Genomic DNA, 18,276 nt, shown 5'->3' with positions numbered 1-18,276 from the left:
CCAAAAATCAAGGTCATAATCAACAAAATACCATAAAAACAAATAAAATACTATAAAAGCCTACTAAGCTAAAATAGAAAACATATGCTGCAACTACAAAATGAGCAGAATGATACAATGCACATCAATTAAACAACAGTCTGCATGGTGCTAAGTGCAACCACAGCACTTAAGACTCACAACTCTGAAATACCAATAGTTAAAACCAATACATCATCCCCATAAACAATTCACTTACTTTCTTGGCATTTAGGAAAGGGTTTTCTAGGGATCACTTGTATAGCTCAGGTCTGTAAAGAAAGCTTTTCAAAGAAGTTACAGCTTTTTCACTGGTTTTGTTTTGCAGGGAAAAGCATTCAAAATCATGCCACTGTGGTTCAAATATTTTAAAAATATATTTTTCAAAGTTCAGAAGTTTTTAAAAAATTGTTGATAATGATGTTTTTCCTATCCTGTTTAATGAGAGAAACATCTTTGGAAAGGCTAGATCACATGGCTTTATAGCAATAATATTTCCAACAAACAACCTCTCGGCCTTTGATTATGAATCCCCTCGGTTAATTCTCAGGATCACGTTTAGGCACCAAGGTGCAAGCTCTGGAGATACTGAACTGGAAAAAGTATTAGTTGGTCTGTATGTGAGCCCAAAGGAGCAAAAATACCCTCTGCCTCTCCCTCCTCCCAAAACGCATCTTTTTGAAATCCAGTTCTTCAAAGAGTGCCTTCCACAGGCGGCATGCTTCAGAGGCAGTATACTGAAAAGGGAATTCAATAAATCTGTAAGAAGGGTGGCTTTGCCTGATGAACCATCCATTCAGTCCAAATAGCCCAACCCACCACCGGTGAAGGGCTATCTAGATCTTCAGGACCTCCTTTCCCAGCCACCTGGGTCATGCTGGAAGAAGCCAGACTGATGGCAACTTTCACATACATTTACTCTGATCTACTGTCTCAGCTTCTGTCTACCATATAGCCTCAGTTCTCTTGTTCCCCAATTGTCACTCTTTTCTATCAATGTGTTCTTTCTGTCCCGTGTAGCCTCAGTTGTTCTATAGGATGAGCAGAGACCATATCAGACTTGTTCACCTCTGTGTTATATGATAGCTTAATGCCCGGAACGCAGTAGTTTCTTTAGCTCACTTGCTTCTTATTCTTACATATATACAATGAATAAATGAATGAATAAGCATGTGGGATTTCAGAAAAGGCTATGACTCAAGGTTAATAATTTGCTTTATTGTATTATTTTCTTCCTGTCTTCATAAGCTGCCCTGAGTTCTTTAACTTGAAAGTCTGTTAGAATAACATCTCTTCTTAATATTATTCAGTTCTAACGTTGCTTACGTAGACTTTCTAAGAGTTGCCTATGCATATTTCACTATGCAGACAGACAGTAAAATGAGTCACTTATTTTTCCAGACAGAGCAGACACGTAACTTACTTCCAGTGGGAAAAGGCCTTGTTAACTTTGGCGACTCCATGCTTGGATTAATTGGTTGGCCTGAACCCCATATCTCAGGCTGGTCTAAAAGAACTGGAAACAAAAAAGAAGATTTCCCAGGGAGAATTAAAAAAAAATCCCCATACTTTAGAACTTAAAATTTCAATTTCAATTCGAGCTTTACAAAATTATTTTCCTCTTGTCTCAGTACTAAAACATTAATTTAGGAATGTGCTGCTCCTTATTCTTTTCAAGCAGAGAATAGAAATAGGAGTGTGGTGAGAGTGTGGGTGGGAGGAGTATCTGTGTGTGTGCATATAGCTACATAAAAACTTTCAGAGCAGAATCTGCATTTTCTTCCTGGGTGGTCACTTAAGGACATTCAGAGTATCAGTACATGTACTGGCTCTGTTTCAGGTACCCATTTGAAAATCCAGACATTAACCCCATGAACACTTGTTTTGTTGTAAGTTCGTTTATTTAAAGCCTCCTATGAATATGCTTCAAAACCGAAATGCCTGCATTCTATGCAGTGGTTCCTATCCTTGAAGGGTTCTACAGGGTTTTTACATAAACCTTTTACAGCATCATAAAAAGAAATTAAAAACGCTTGGTGAATATGTTAAAAGAACCAGAAAAATGAGTGCTTAGACATTTAACATAGGGCAATTAGGTTTTGGGCCTAAGGACACTGAATTTAACATTTCTTCTCTTTCTTTCTGCTTTCTGTTCTGATTTTTAAAAATAGCTATGACAATGCAAATAGTTAGTGCTTCTCAGCCCCTATCCTGTGGCAGGGACTATGCAAGTTCTCCTGTCATTCATTATGTCGTCTAGGACAGGATGAGAAGTCAGTTGGATGCGGTTTGAATCTATCCTCTGCACTGACTGTAGGACCTTGGCAAGTTGTTTAACCTCTCTGCGCTGCCTTCCTTTAGTGTAAAGTGGAGATAATAAAAGCAACCTTAGGGAGTTATGAAGAGAATTAACAGATGAAAGATATATTAATATAGTATATATAAAATGTCTATAAAACACGTATCACAAGGCCAGTAGCTATTACTATCTATTCGAATACTCACACCACCACCATGTGGTTGAGACCAGTACCACTTATGGGAGAGGAAACTAATGATTGGAGTGGTTTAATGAAGTGTCCATGGTAAAAACAGAAGAGCTAAGATCTGATGCAGCAGACCTAACTCTAAAATACATATTTTTTTCCCCAGACCATTTCAACTAGTGATAGAAAAATCTTTCTAGGCCAGGCACGGTGGCTCACAGCTGTAATCCCAGCACTTTGGGAGGCTGAGGTGGGAGGGTTACTTGAGTCCAGGAGTTCGAGACCAGCTGGGCAACATGGTGAGACCCAGTCTTTACAAAAAGTACAAAAATTAGTCAGGTGGGGTGGCATGTGCCTGTGATCCCAGCTACTCGGGAGGCTGAGGCAGGAGGATCGCTGTGGGAGGTCGAGGCTGCATTGAGTTAAGAACTTGCCACTGTATTCCAGCCTGGGTGACAGTGAGATCCTGTCAAAAAAAAAAAAAAAAAAAAAAAAAAAAAGGAAAACAGAAAGAAAAAGATAAATCGATCTAATGAAGAATGAGTAGATACGAAAGGGAAGTGTGGGTATTGAAAAAGCTAGTGTGACTGGTGCAAAGGCAGGAACTTTACAGAAGTTCAGGGGCTGAAATCATCTAAAGAACAATTGGAACAATTGAGGCCACAATCACAGACAGGTCTAGGTAGGTATCTCCTCTCCACCACAGGCCTCAGAGGTGGTCTTCGCTCTGTTTAACATGAACGCAAACATTCTCCAAAGATATGAAGCAGCATTTTCTTCATGAATTCAATGTGGAGCACAGCTTTGATTTTTAAAGAATGATTTCTATTCTTTATATAAAGTTTCCATATAGTTATGGGATTCCTTAAACGGGCAGATTTAGGTGCAACCAATCAAATCCCCTCTCCAGTAACCATACAATATATCATTAAAAGTGAGACTGATAGCAGATGAGTTAATAAGGAAACTGATAGCCTCACTGCAAGGCCACTTTTACATAGGGATTCTAAGTTATGGGCATTTATATCACTAAAGGAGTATTTAGAAATGTTCTTTGTACATTTTCCTAACAAAATCATTGAAAATATTCAGGTGTGGCTGACTGATGGCTGTCTCCCAAAATTCATTCTCCAGTTCTTCTATAGTAACAGAATTTTAGCTGGCTACATGGCACCCAATTCTCTCCAGTGGGGTTTGGCAGGAAGTGACCTGTGTCTCTTCTAGTTTTGCTCTTAGAATAGTTAGCAGTGAGTTCCAGTGGTCCTCACCCCACTTCCTCTCTTCTGAATGGGAGAGAAGGAGAGCTACAGCAGCCACCTTGGAGCCAGAGATAACAGTAACATTTTAAAGACAGCAGAGCTACTTTACCAGTCCTATATTGTTTACTTCTAGACTGTTAACATGAAAGAGTAATATGATTCCATCTTGTTTAATTTATTGTACTTGAGGTCTCTTTGTTAATGTAGCTTATTCTACCCATTATGCTTCTAATTCTTGCCATCTTTAACACTTAAGACCTTCACCAATAGGTCCTAGAAAGATAATATGTTATTATACATTTACCATGGTGCCCCTAAGTCAAATAATTTTTATAAAAACTTTCTATGTTACCAAACATAGCTACTGGAGATACCTGCATTAGACGTAAACACATTTCGGGAATAGATAAGATGCATTTTATAGAGAGTTGATTTTATATCAGTAAAGTACACAGTATTTACAGCCATCCAAAAACATGGTTAATTTAAAAAAGTTAAATCTTTAACTCTAGGAATAAATATTTACTAGGTAAACTCAAAAATAATGGCAAAAATAAAGATATTCCTTCAGTAGCATTTTATTTTTCATTTTTTTTTTGTTTTTGAGGTAGGGTCTTGCTCTGCTGCTCAGGCTGGAGTGCAATGGTGTGATCACCACTCCCTGCAGCCTTGACTTCCTGGGCTTAAGTGAACCACCCACCTCAGCCTCCCGAGGAACTGGGCCTACAGGCATACACCACCATGCCCAGCTAATTTAAAAATATTTTGGAGAGATGGGGTCTCCATATGTTGTCCAGGCTGGTCTCGAACTCCTGGGCTCAAACAATCCTATCTCAGCATCCCAAAGTGTTGGGATTGAAGGAGCGAGCCACCACGCCTGGCCTTGTTTCTAAGTTTCTAAATGATTAAGGTCATTCCTGGGTCTTCAGGCAGCAAACAATGACTGTTGTGAGCAATCCAACTGAAGCCTTCATTATGAGGTGGGAAAGAGCAAATGTGGTCAGGGAGGCTAGATCCCAATGACAGCGACAATGACGGGTGTATGAAGGTCTGTCTCCATTTGTGATTCTGTTGATACCTCAAATGATGATGGTCTGGTTCCCAGAGTGTTTACTCCGTGACAGGGATTTGTGTAGATTTGCAGTAATTTTTACTGATTTCTTTTGAAGAACGAGCTTGTTAGTAAAGTTTCAATCCTAAAATAATACAGATTTGCAAACTAAACTGTTCTTGACAGCACACCTATGTTGAAACTTTTCTTTCCCATGAAGATAATATATTTAAAATATACCTCAAAATACATACATTTAATCTAGAAAAGTTGTACTTCAATAAAAGAAAAAACAAATCTATAATATATGGAGTTTCTTTTCCTACCTTCTGTCTTCTGTTCATCAAAAGCTGATTCTAGTGGTGGGCCAAAGAGAGGAGCAAGGGCCGTAGTGTCATCAGGAGGCTTTTTGCTAAATCACACACATTAAGGCAAAATACGGAGAAAGGGCTCAAAAATTAATACTCAAAAAGATATACAAACTTTCAAATATTTTTCTCAGTAAAACAAGTGTGTGTGTGCACTACTGCATGCATGCATGCATGCATGTGTATACAAGCCCCGTTAGGACTAGAAAGTATTTTATAACGATGTCAGATGTATTATGGGACAAAAGAATTCGTAGAAGGTGAGATCCTTAGTTCTCATTGGAGAACTGAGGTGCTCATCCAATAGAAATAAGTTGAAGGAGAATAACTCTTTCAAAGCATCCTGATTCTCTATACCTAGAAGAGATAATACTAGAGCTGAGTTTACTGCAAAGCACCTTTCTCTAAGACCTCAAGTACCATTTATATTTGATTTCACCACATCTCTGTGTTGTAGTTAATGCAGTTTATAATTAGTGAAAGTCAAGCATATGGATATTAGGTAAAAAGCCACCAAGAAGTTTCATCCCCTAATAGACTAGTTGTAACCTCCTAATACCCCAATACAGTAAATCTCAGGAAGAGAAGTATTATGAAATCAGGGGAAAACAGGAGGATAAGTTAAACTTGCATCCTCTCTCTTAATTATTACTCCAGACTGATTATTAAGAAAATGATGCATAATTATCTTCATTTCTTCTCCAAATCTGATTCCCCTCATTGATCCCAATAAGGTCTATATGGTATGGTAACGGGCAAGGGGTGAAGAGGAGAGGGGAGAGGTTGGAGGAGGATAAAGATTGAAAATAATTCAGCTTTTAAATAGAAATAGCAGTCTTTTTATAAAACAATGCCCATTTGCACAGTACTTACCTTACCCACAGAATACACTGTAAAATACAATGCTTTGCCAAAAACTAAAAACAGATAGGAAGATTCCTTTGGTGGGTGGCAGGTGGAATGCATCATGAGATGGTATCCAACTAAAAATGCTTCTTTTTGTAGGGCAATATAATAATATTGAAGATCAGCATTCCAGACACCAAAAGACCTCTTTAGAGAGAACTTTAGCTGTCCCATCAGGAAGGGGCCTGCACATTCTGATAGACAGTTACTTCAGATAAGTGCAGAATATTTCCCTAAAGGTCTCTCTTGGGCTGCACTTTTCAAAAATAATAACATATTTGACCATGATATGGATATACGGACTGACATATTTTGGTAGAGCCTTTGTTAATGGGAGCTGAGAGTTTAGCTCAAAGGAGATTTACTTAATTGTTAAAAGTTCATGATGCCTTGCATAAAACACAACAAATGTCTTTCACACTCACCTTATAAGTTCTGGAGTTGGTGTGGAGCGCCTGGGTCTTGCCACTTCTTCACCTGATGCACAGGACAAAGGAACTTTTTAGACATATTTTTACCATTCCCTGATATGTCTTATAACCTACATTTGGAAACACTTAGAGATTTAAGTCCCATCAATAAGCAACTCAGTATGAAAACTTTGCAAAACAAACCTTCTCTCCTGGCAATGCAACAGCCATATATTAGGCATATGTAGTGGTGTTTTCTCTGGCATTTGTAAAACCTCATTAACTAAGGAACTTCCGTGACAAGCCATCAAATAGATCTGGATAGTGCAGCACTTAGTGAAAGAGCACACCATTCTTGGAATGTCTGCTGCCTTGACTGGTTCTGCTTTCCAATGAAGAGAATACTAAGCCAGGCCATATGTGTAGGACATGAATCCAGCATTCTCTGCCTGTTCTTTTCTTGAAATGCCAAGAAAATGTTGTATCTTTAACTATGACACATGAATTTAGAATTTCCTAGGATGTGTTGTATGCAGCAGAGGAAAATTGTGCCCTATGTGTATTATAACCTATATCATATCGCTTTGGTTGACCAAAATTTTCATATCAAATAACACAAGAATGGGTAAGTTGCTTCTACTTTCAGTTCCTTCTGCCCGCCTGTTCTTCCCACCCCCAGCAACAAATACACACTTGATTAAATTCATTTCTAAAGTTAAATAATACAGCAAGAGTTGACAAATATAGAAAGAAAATAGCAATGCTTTTCCAAAAACATATTTATTTTCAGAACTTAAACATTAATCACTCAGAACCCACAGGGGCCCTCTATCATTACAAGAATTCTTTGCTGTAAAAGTAAAAAATTTGTAAGTCTTAAAAATTAAGCCCGGGAATGCATAATTCATATGCATATATACTCCAAGATCCAAGGAACTGTTCTTTCTTTTAAATCATACGCTATTTCTGGTAGCTAAGATATACTTACTGGATAAGTTCCTTTTAATTGCACCCTAGAATTAGAAATAGACACTATAAGGTTTAAGACCACATATATGTTATGTACAATATGTATTATTTCTGTCATTGCAATTAAACTGAACTCAAATAAATGCAGATAGGGAAATGAAATTTTTCTCAGAACCGCATTTAAGTAGGAAATTGTAGGTACACACACAGAAATCAGTTTTTTTTATTTCATTCAAAGATTATAGAGAGGAAGGAAGGGTAAATCATAAGTCTTCTGAACAAGAAAAACCCCTTACCTGGGTAGATTTGGTAAATTAAATTCAAATATTGAATAGTCCATTAAAAAAAAACCTCTTAAACTCTAGTAGATAAGAAAGTAAATCGAAGTTTAGCATATGTTTGATGCTTAAAAATTACAGAGTGTATTTAGGAGTAGTGCATGCTCCTTGTCAGGTGGGGTCCCCAGGTTGCTAATGGAAACAGTCATCAGTTTACAAATGTGATTTTAACAGGTATAGGTGGCAAGTGTAAAAGGCAAGGGAAACTTGAGCCATCTGCCATTGAATGAACTGTTTTATTCAGAAAGTCAGGGAATTCCACCCTATGCACTCATCCTCCCAATTTATTTCACTTGCCTGCCACTAGGCCCATCGATTCGTGAATTGGAAGTAATGTCTTGTGTTCAAGACATCGTGATATTATTGGAATACAAACAGCCCTGGCAGGAATAATCTGAGCACCTCATCTCCAGTTTTTATAATGCCTTAGCATAAACTTATTTAGATAGTAGAAGGATTGATTAGATAAAAAGTTTTGATTAAAAACCAGAAGTTGTGAAAAGTTCTCAGCATGGATGCCACCAGAAAAGTAGACCACGAGGATGGCTGCATCGTGGGGTAGAGCATGGCTTGGGATGCCTGCCATAGGAGAATGACAGGGGCAAAGTTGAGGACAGGGAAAGCCGAAGTACATATAAGAAAGCATTCCAAAAGGTGAGACCATGAACACATTTGTTGGATGGCCACCAAACACATTTTTTTCCTCTTTTTAATTTTAGTGAAGGCTCAATTTGGTGGTCACGGATGCATTTTATTCTCTCAAAGTTTAACATTAACAGCTTAGGACAAGATTTAGCGCCTCTATAATCGACCTATAAGAAGCTTCTTTCCCTTGTTCCTAAGGCTGCATCAGCATTTTCTGTCCAATTTTGAACCCATTTATGCTAAAGGAGCAGTTTCAATCTGAACAAGGATCCATTTGATGCTTTCTCAGTCTGTCAAACTACATTTTCTGGCTTGTTTTGTCTAATAATGTGATCTGTTTTTCTCTACTAAGTGTGCCATATAGAGAATTACTACATTATTTATAAATACTTTCTAATAAATATGGCCACGCAAATCTGCCGAGGACATTATGGAAGTTTGGATACAGGTTTACTTTTGGAAAAGAAGGCTCTGTAGACAGAAATGATTAGATAACAGAAATAATTAGATAACAGATGTTTTTCTGGGTTATGAACTGTCAGATAGAATTTCATTAATAAGATCTGAAGGAAAAAAAAGAGGGCCTTTAGTTCCAAGCACTCAATCACAAGATTAATAAATGGCATTGAGGGAACACAGCCCACCTAGTACTGTGAGGCCTAAAACCCAGGAGGTCCCAGAGACTGTATTGAAGACCTCTTTGTCCCTCTGTCCTACTCCTTCAAATGTTAATATCCATGAAACCAAGAAAGGTACAGAGCTCCTTTTGTAGTCATCAATTCCCAGGGGTGTCAATTCATTCAGTAGATATTCACAGTTGAAAGGCACTAAAGAAGAAGCCCCTGTAACATTTTTATTAAATAGTCTTCACGAATGAACAATCCCAAGTTAAGTGCAACCAAGACATGGCAGAAGTATTCAAGAAAACTCTATTGTTTAGAAATTAGGAAGAACAAAGCTAGTATCAATTTAGAAAGCAACAAATGTTTGAAAAATCAGCAGCAAGTCAGCAGCAACAGAAAAGAAAGTCCTGCTGTCTGCTGGATGGGCATACAGGTCTCTGATGACCTTAATGTTGCAGCATGACATATTTAGAAAAAGACTGAGGTGATGTTGACCACACAAACCACATTCAGGAAAAAAAGCCCATTGGATTCAAAAACCTCCCCTTGTCAAGTGACTGTATTTTCCCCCTTTCAATGCTTGTTTGTTGTTATATGTATGTCGTGAATAAATTTCCTCACTTTGAATAACTGAATTCACTCTTTTCATAATCTGTGATCTCACTTAACAGCTGGGTTGGAATCATCCATAGATTAGCGGTCTCTGCAGATACCGTCTTTCAATGGCATTAGCTATGTAGTTTAGCAGAGAACCACCAACTGGTCACCTGGGGCAGGGTATTTGCATCAAATAATAATTGACTAATTGGATTGGCACAGGCCTAGGGGTATTTCAGAGAGGCTGTTTTCAGTTCCATTTCCTCTCTTAAGGGACTGACCAGGTAAATGAGTATCATTTCAAACATAACAAAGACCCTTCTTTTTGTTGCTTTAAATTCATGATACTCTTCAGCCGGGCACGGTGGCTCATGCCTGTAATCCCAGCACTTTGGGAGGTCAAGGCGGGTGGATCATGAGGTCAGGAGATTAAGATCATCCCGGCTAACACGATGAAACCCCGTCTCTACTAAAAATACAAAAAATTAGCTGGGTGTGGTTGTGGGTGCCTGTAATCCCAGCCACTCGGGAGGCCGAGGCAGGAGAATTGCTTGAACTCGAGAGGCGGAGGGTGCAGTGAGCAGAGATCGCGCCACTGCACTCCAGCCTGGGTGACAGAGTGAGATCTATCACAGAAAAAAAAAAAAAATTCATGATACTTTTCAACTTGAGGAAAATGACAGTTTCCATTTTGAACAATACAAATTAATATTGGTCTACCCTCCCAAATTTTGTCTTCTGTGATGAAATTTATTTAGAATTATGTGATAGCCTAGGAATAATGACTTGAAAGTGTGTCTCCCTCTCCCAAGATGGAAATTATAATGATGTATCAGCATATTCTGATCATTGTAAGTTATGTTGCAGGAACATATTTTGAATTCAGGCTTAAAAACAATGATAGCTTAAAAATGGTGTCCTTACATTCTTAATAGTTTTATTATTCTTTATTATCTCTTTGCTATCAACTTCTATGGTACTTTCTGGTGAACTAGGCCTTTTATGTACACACACACACACACACACACACACATATACACACACACATTCCATATATTTTCCAAATTTAGTACTAGGAGTTGAGATTCCCATGTATTAGTTTAGTTAGTTATGGGAAAGTGCTCTGACAATTCTAAAATATGCCTTTGGTACTTAAGAGGGTCAGAGGCTTTCAATCAGTAAACCTGTTTCATCTGCCTCACTCACACTGGGTTATCATAAATTTAATGGGAAACCAACCTGGCCACCTTGCCTTGGCAGCAATTTTCTCTATACATGTTTAAGGTAAAAATGTTGAGAGTTCTTACCGGGCTGCGCCTCTGTGATCAGCAAAAAGGAAGAGAGAACAGACACCTAGTCAGAGAATGATGGATCAGTCAAAAGTCTTGGGTAATAGAAAACTTCATAAGCAGCTAACCAAACATACACTCCAGAGAATCAGGCCAAAGGAAGACAGGCAGTCCTAGTGTTTAGGGCTTATTTAAACCACAGGAGGCATTGGAGAACCTTAAAGAGAGGATATCCGTTGTACAATACAGCTTTGCTAACGTGGATATGTAAATTTTAGTTATGTGTACATAAGAACAAGGCAGAAACATACAAGAAAACTTTACTAACAATGTTTAATGTCTTGCCATAGAAGTTTTTCTCTAGAAAGTTTGAGGAGGGGGTACTTAGAGAATAGAGAAGTAAACTGTTTCCCTACAGAGCAGGATGTTAGCAAATATAGACAATAATGCATTTTTCACATAGTTAGGGTACAAAAAGAGCTTACAAAAAACCAGAGGCAGGATTTAGAGAGCACTTTTCCTTGTCTGGAATTTTTCTTTGGTGTTCTATGGAAGGTGTGCTTATAAGGATACTTTTGTATTGAACATTCTTGGCCTAGTGATTTGGGCGGCCTCTACCAATGTGATGTCAATGATGAGAATGTGATGGGAAAGATGAGGAGGCCCTCACAAACATAGTTGGGAATGACGAAAACTGTCCAGTAGCAACAGAACCCTGGTGGACCACATGACCTTAGAAAACACAAAATCAATGTGCAAAAATCACAAGCATTCCTATACACCAATAACAGACAAACAGAGAGACAAATCATGAGTGAACTCCCATTCACAATTGCTACAAAGAGAATAAAATACCTAGGAATCAAACTTACAAGGGATGTGAAGGACCTCTTCAAGGAGAACTACAAACCACTGCTCAATGAAATAAAAGAGGACACAAACAAGTGGAAGAACATTCCATGCTCATGAATAGGAAGAATCAGTATCATGAAAATGGCCATACTGCCCAAGGTAATTTATAGATTCAATGCCATTCCCATCAAGCTACCAATGACTTTCTTCACAAAATTGGAATAAAACTACTTTAAAGTTCATATGGAACCAAAAAAGAGCCCTCATTGCCAAGACAATCGTAAGTAAAAAGAACAAAGCTGGAGGCATCACACTGCCTGACTTCAAACTATACTACAAGGCTACAGTAACCAAAACAGTACGGTACTGGTACCAAAACAGAGATATAGACCAATGGAACAGAACAGAGCCCTCAGAAATAACACCACACATCTACAACCATCTAATCTTTAACAGACCTGACAAAAGCAAGCAATGGGGAAAGGATTCCCTATTTAATAAATGGTGCTGGGAAAACTGGCTAGCCATATGTAGAAAGCTGAAACTGGATCCTTTCCTTACAACTTATATAAAAATTAATTCAAGATGGATTAAAGACTTAAATGTTAGACCTAACACCATAAAAACCCTAGAAGAAAACCTAGGCAATACCATTCAGGACATAGGCATGGGCAAGGACTTCATGACTAAAACACCAAAAGCAATAGCAACAAAAACCAAAATAGATAAATGGGATCTAATTAAACTAAACAGCTTCTGCACAGGAAAAGAAACTAACATCAGAGTGAACAGCAACCTACAGAACGGGAGAAAATTTTTGCAATCTACCCATCTGACAGAGGGCTAATATCCAGAATCTACAAAGCACTTAAACAAATTTACAAGAAAAAATCAAACAACCCCATCAAAAAGTGGGCAAAGGATATGAACAGACACTTCTCAAAATAAGACATTTATGCAGCCAACAGACACATGAAAAAAATGCTCATCATCACTGGTCATCACAGAAATGCAAATCAAAACCACAATGAGATACCATCCCACACCTGTTAGAATGGCAATCATTAAAAAGTCAGGAAACAACAGATGCTGGAGAGGATATGGAGAAATATGAACACTTTTACACTGTTGGTGGGAGTGTAAATTAGTTCAACCATTGTGGAAGACAGTGTGGCAATTCCTCAAGGATCTAGAACTAGAAATATCATTTGACCCAGCGATCCCATTACTGGATATATACCCAAAGGGTTATAAATCATGCTACTATAAAGACACATGCACACGTACGTTTATTGCGGCACAATTCACAATAGCAAAGACTTGGAACCAACCCAAATGTCCATCAATGATAGAGTGCATTAAGAAAATGTGGCACATATGCACCACAGAATACTATGCAGCCATAAAAAAGGATGAGTTCATGTCCTTTGTAGGGACATGGATGAAGCTGGAAACCATCATTCTGAGCAAACTATCACAAGAACAGAAAACCAAACACTGCATGTTCTCACTCGTAGGTGGGAATTGAACAATGAGAACACTTGGACACAGGGCGGGGAACATCACACACCAGGGCCTGTCGTGGGGTAGGGGGAGAGGGGAAGGATAGAATTAGGAGAAATACTTAATGTAAATGACGAGTTAATGGGTGCAGCAACCAGCATGGCACCATGTATACATATGTAACAAACCTGCACGTTGTGCAAATGTACCCTAGAACTTAAAGTATGATAAAAACAACAACAACAACAACAAATGCTTTTCAAATCTTGATTATGGCTGCTATCAATTTATTCCAACAATCTCTGATAGCTCTGCCTCTTTAGGAACTTTCTGATGTTACACGAGTGACTAGGATGTGAGTGGGGAAAGAGCTGTTCGTCAGTTTCCCTTTCAATATATGGGCTAATGCATGGAGTCACCAGAAGCTACCTCCCAAAACCAAAATGAGGAGCACAAACACAAAGAAAGTTAGGAGTTTGTTCAAATGTAGAGGATATTCTTTCTAGAACATAGATAGGAAGCAAAAACTTGTAGCTTTTTACATCTGGGTAGGCCTCCATGGATATCTAGTCCAACTGGCTACATGCTATAGAGAGGAAAGTGAGGCTGTGAGATACACAGCTAGTAAGCAGGTAGAACCAGACAGAATCCAGATCCCCTATTTCTCATTTTCTCATTCCTTCTATGATGCCAAGCATAGCATTGTTGAATGACTCCAAAAGCAGCGAGTCATTGTGATTAACATCCAGGAGTGGTTATTTTTCAGACAAGTTTATAAGTAGCTAGGATTCTAGACATATTATCCTAGACAATTTACTTGTAATATTACAGACTTTATTATTTGCCTTATTTTCCAGGTACTGCTACCTATTGAGTCCACCTTTCTTATAAACCTGCCTGGATGCACCTTAAATAAAATTGTAAAAAAAAAAAAAAAAAGGCCACATGAATACTTGTTTCTGGGCTTAAATTATCTTATTGACTAATCCATACTGTGTTTTGAGAAAAATTCAAACACTTTTATAAATGAAACTTTAGACTTTACTATTCTTTAGTGATCAAATTAAAAAGTTCTTTTGTGTAGAAAGAGGTATGGGAATTTCATGACAAACAATTCACTTTTAAAATATAGCAATTAGAGGACTAAAAGTGGCCCAAGATAAAATTGTGAGAAATATGCAAAATAGAATCTAGATTGCAAGCATTCAGAGGCAAAACCTTACATACAAGACACTTTATTATTAAGGCAGGTGCAAGAGTAATTGCGGTTTTTTGCCATTACTTTTAATTTAAGGTTATACGGAATACTTTTTCAAAATAATTTCAAATGTATTAATCTACCCAAATTGAGTCATATCTTAATTTCCAATGAGTTATAAACCTATATTTTAATCACAAGTTCAAGGTTTAATTTTTTTTCTAGTAAAAGACAACCTTGTAATATAGCCTTTTGGAAACTCCATTTGCAAAATGCCTTCAGCAGGGAATAGCTGTTCAAATTCATGTAGTCACAGGCTGATTAAACAGAACCCAAAAGACAGAGCTAGAAGCTGTGCAAAGTGCAGACCCAGAAAGCCTCAAGGTCTTTAATTAAGAGCTATCTGAAAGCTTCAAAAGGAAAATAATTCCAGAAGCAAATGGGAGGGCTTTATATATGCCAATTATCACCACTGAAGAGCAAAAATTGGCTTAGGCTATGCCAGATAAGGACAGAAAAATTATTATCAGCCAGGACGGAAGGGTCTTTGCCTGTTCAAAATTTTGCTTTACCCTTTCTCCCATCATTTCCCAAGAATGTCAAAGCCTTTAGTGTTCTATTTTTTGTTTACCAATATACAGAATTTTCTTCAAAGGCAGAAGAAAACTAATTTAGTATCTGGTCTTGATATATTCTATAAGCCGAGAGATCTACGTCCAAAGTTGCAAACCCAAATGCTTGCAGGAGTAAAAAGTGGGTGGGGGATGGGGAGGGGGTGCTGGGAGTCAGGCACATACACATTATGAGATTCTGGTAACTGGCCACTATTCAGTGCACCCCACGTGTGCCACGTGAGAATGTGGGCTTAGTCCTGCCAGGACTCCAGAGAGATGATGAGCATCCAGATTTTTTTTTTTTTTTAATTTGAAATGTTCTAGTTTTGAAATGTGGGCTGAAATTGTTTTTAACTGCACAACCACACAAAACACCTATTCAGTTGTTCAGAATCAGCAGGAGGTTAATTCACCTCTGATTGCAGCCATTTGTATCATACATAATAAGCACTCAGTAAATTCTATCTGCTGTTATTACTGCTTCATTTCTATGTCTGATTACTCAGAGACTTTGCAAGTGGTCTGCTTGTTTTCTGAGCAAATTTCCTTCATTCCTAATTAAATACTATGTTCATTACCTAGATTTCTCTTGGTCTTCCAATGTGGAAAACATTTTATTTTCCCTTCGACTTTTATTTTGGTGTTCAACTTAGAGATAACTCTTATTTTATATGTTGAGGCTATTTTCAAACTGGATAAACACTGCTACCTATGATTTTGTCACTGGAATGGAAATCTAGAATGTGGTATATTTCTAAAATTTATATAATTTTCAAAATGAATATATCCACCTAAAAGAAAATACTGCAGCCTACATCCTCAGTCTTCACACTGTTCTTATATGACATGGCAGTTCTGTTTTATTATCTTTTATGTAACAGAGTTAATTTAAATTCAATTAACTATGACACCTTCATCTTAGTCAATGTGAATAAAGTGTTTTAATATGTTTATCATTTCCAACTAACCAAACAATCTATCCCCCGTGTCACATTCATTAAATAACCCAGGTTTTGAAGTTTTATGGCATCCTAATTTGCTAAATTTAGTGCTATAGGGAAACAAAGTTGAGAATGGGCAATTAACTACAAAGCACTAAACAAATATGATTTTTCTATAGCCTCATTTTAGCAAATTGAGTGATTAATGTTAGAGAATTTTCTAGGAAAGAATTAGAATATATGGTCACTACATTTATTACTAAGATTCTTACGAAGATTCCTACTTGTTTTTAAATGCTTTAGGGTGAAGACAAACTATTTGGCAAGCATCAATTTGCCACGCTATTGTAGGTGTTTATCTGTATTTAAACTTCGGTCGACTACAGATTACAAGTTAAATTACAGCGACTGTCTATTATATTCAGTCAGACATATTTGAGATGATCTTCTAAAATTTCACTTGGGAAGAGAAACAAAGAACCTGCTAGTCAATAAAATGACCAGGTTGAGGAATCAAGATGGACATTTCCCAAGAAAAATTAGGTGAGGGAGTGACAGGGGGAAATTCTTGCAGTTAAAGTTGCCGTGAAGGACAACAGGAGAAAAACTAATGAAAAAGAGAGAAGTTTTAAAGCACCATAGACAAACTTCAGGCCACACAGTCCTGTGGATATTTGAAGTGGCCAAATTTGGTTAATTCAGAAAAACATTCAGGGTCCATAAGAATAAATGAAATTGGAAACTGCCAAAGAACAGGCAATGCATAGTTGATTTTGAATAACTCAGAAGCGGGCCATTTAGCTTAGTAATAATCATAATTGTAGCTCCTTATGTTATTTTTGGAAACCAAAAGAGTGGGGCTCATATTTTGAGACATTTTAATGTTTTGGTATCATATTTTGTCCTTCCTGTGTCTCTGTTCCGCCTCCCTCCTATCCTATGGCTTTTCTGTAAGCACAGTATCCTGTATGTGGTGGAGTGGCTGCCAGGATTTGGTCAGTGGGAAGGATAAGAGGTGAAAGCACTTACTGCACCACGCACCTAGGTGCGTTAACAACAAACCAACCACTTGGTGCTGTGAACATGGAACATAATATTTTCCTATTTTCCAGCAGAGAGGTCACCTCTGTCAGCCATGCATCAGCATCCTGAGAACATGTTCCCAACAAACCAGGCAACCAAGAAGAGAACAAACTCATTTTATTTTTTGAGATCTGTTCCTTGTGTTGCTCTAAAATAAAACGATGTAGGTACATCGTATCAGACTTGTGTTACCACTAAAAATCACCCACTGCTACTAAAAATTAACATCCAGGAGGTAATTTGCATTTTATAAAGATCCTCTTTTCCAGTCTCTGACAATTCCAGGAGGGAATATTTGGATTTACTAAAACAAAAACAAAATAAAACCCCCCAGCTTCCCTACAACTCCCCATTCCCAGGCCAGCTTCACAGGCATTCCAGATGCTACTATGTTGTACACTAATCAAAAATTAACTTAAAAAACATTTGCTTAGCTCATGATATGTATATGTAGCTTGACTAATTCCAGTGGAAACTGCAATAAATGAAACTTAGTACCAAAAATATTTGATCATATGGCTGTGATTGAGGCAGAGGTGAATCTTTACAAAATTACCCCAGGGCCCTTAATAACGGGTTTGTAAAATCACTTAGCAACCAACTTCCTTTTTTTTCCCATGTGGCATAATGAGACCTGGTCATGGTTCACAAAGGTTTGTTTTTAAAGTTCAAAACCTTGTTTAGGTGTTAAATACAGTCAGTCATTAGATATGCAGATAATGAAAATAAACAGAATAAATAATGTTTGCCCCAAAAGTGGAAAGGACTTATTTCTTACCGGACTTTTCCTCTAAAAGCGTAGGCATGGGGAGAAAGAATAAAGAGAAAATGAGAGAGGTGAAATGTATTTTCAAGAAGAAACAGGACAAGACTCAGGATAACCTTACTTAAGGCAGCTCTTGAAGGCACTGCTCTTATAAATGCTTCCTGTGGGGGTCTGATACGGTCATTCCTAGGCTGCTGTCTTTAGTTCAAGCTACAGAGGGCATTGGTGTGGACTTCATCTGGGCATCTAAGCACATTCTAAGCTTGCTCCTTCCTTCCTTCCTTCCTTCCTTCCTTCCTTCCTTCCTTCCTTCCTTCCTTCCTTCCTTCCATGTTTCCTTCCTTCCTTGTTTCCTTCCTT

General features: G+C 37.8%; 1 protein-coding gene across 8 annotated transcripts in view; it reads right to left on the bottom strand.

Annotated features, from left to right (window-relative positions):
* The window catches only part of SGIP1 (SH3 domain GRB2 like endophilin interacting protein 1), a 220,130-nt gene that overhangs the window by 76,726 nt on the left and 125,128 nt on the right, over positions 1–18,276 (bottom strand). For 6 of the 8 annotated variants that reach the window (XM_025355457.1, XM_025355485.1, XM_025355465.1 and 3 more), the window contains 6 exons: positions 17,929–17,940; positions 10,978–10,989; positions 7,487–7,511; positions 6,514–6,565; positions 5,141–5,226; positions 1,442–1,534 (listed from right to left, as the gene is read on the bottom strand). In XM_025355457.1, the coding sequence (XP_025211242.1) occupies positions 1,442–1,534; positions 5,141–5,226; positions 6,514–6,565; positions 7,487–7,511; positions 10,978–10,989; positions 17,929–17,940 (280 nt within the window). The remainder of the gene's footprint in view (positions 1–1,441; positions 1,535–5,140; positions 5,227–6,513; positions 6,566–7,486; positions 7,512–10,977; positions 10,990–17,928; positions 17,941–18,276) is intronic. The other 2 variants (XM_025355505.1, XM_025355514.1) reach the window with 1 other exon arrangement.

Source organism: Theropithecus gelada, chromosome 1 (genome assembly GCF_003255815.1).
Source record: "Theropithecus gelada isolate Dixy chromosome 1, Tgel_1.0, whole genome shotgun sequence".
NCBI classification, from domain to species: Eukaryota; Metazoa; Chordata; class Mammalia; order Primates; family Cercopithecidae; genus Theropithecus; species Theropithecus gelada.
This window is presented reverse-complemented; position numbering and strand designations above follow the sequence as displayed.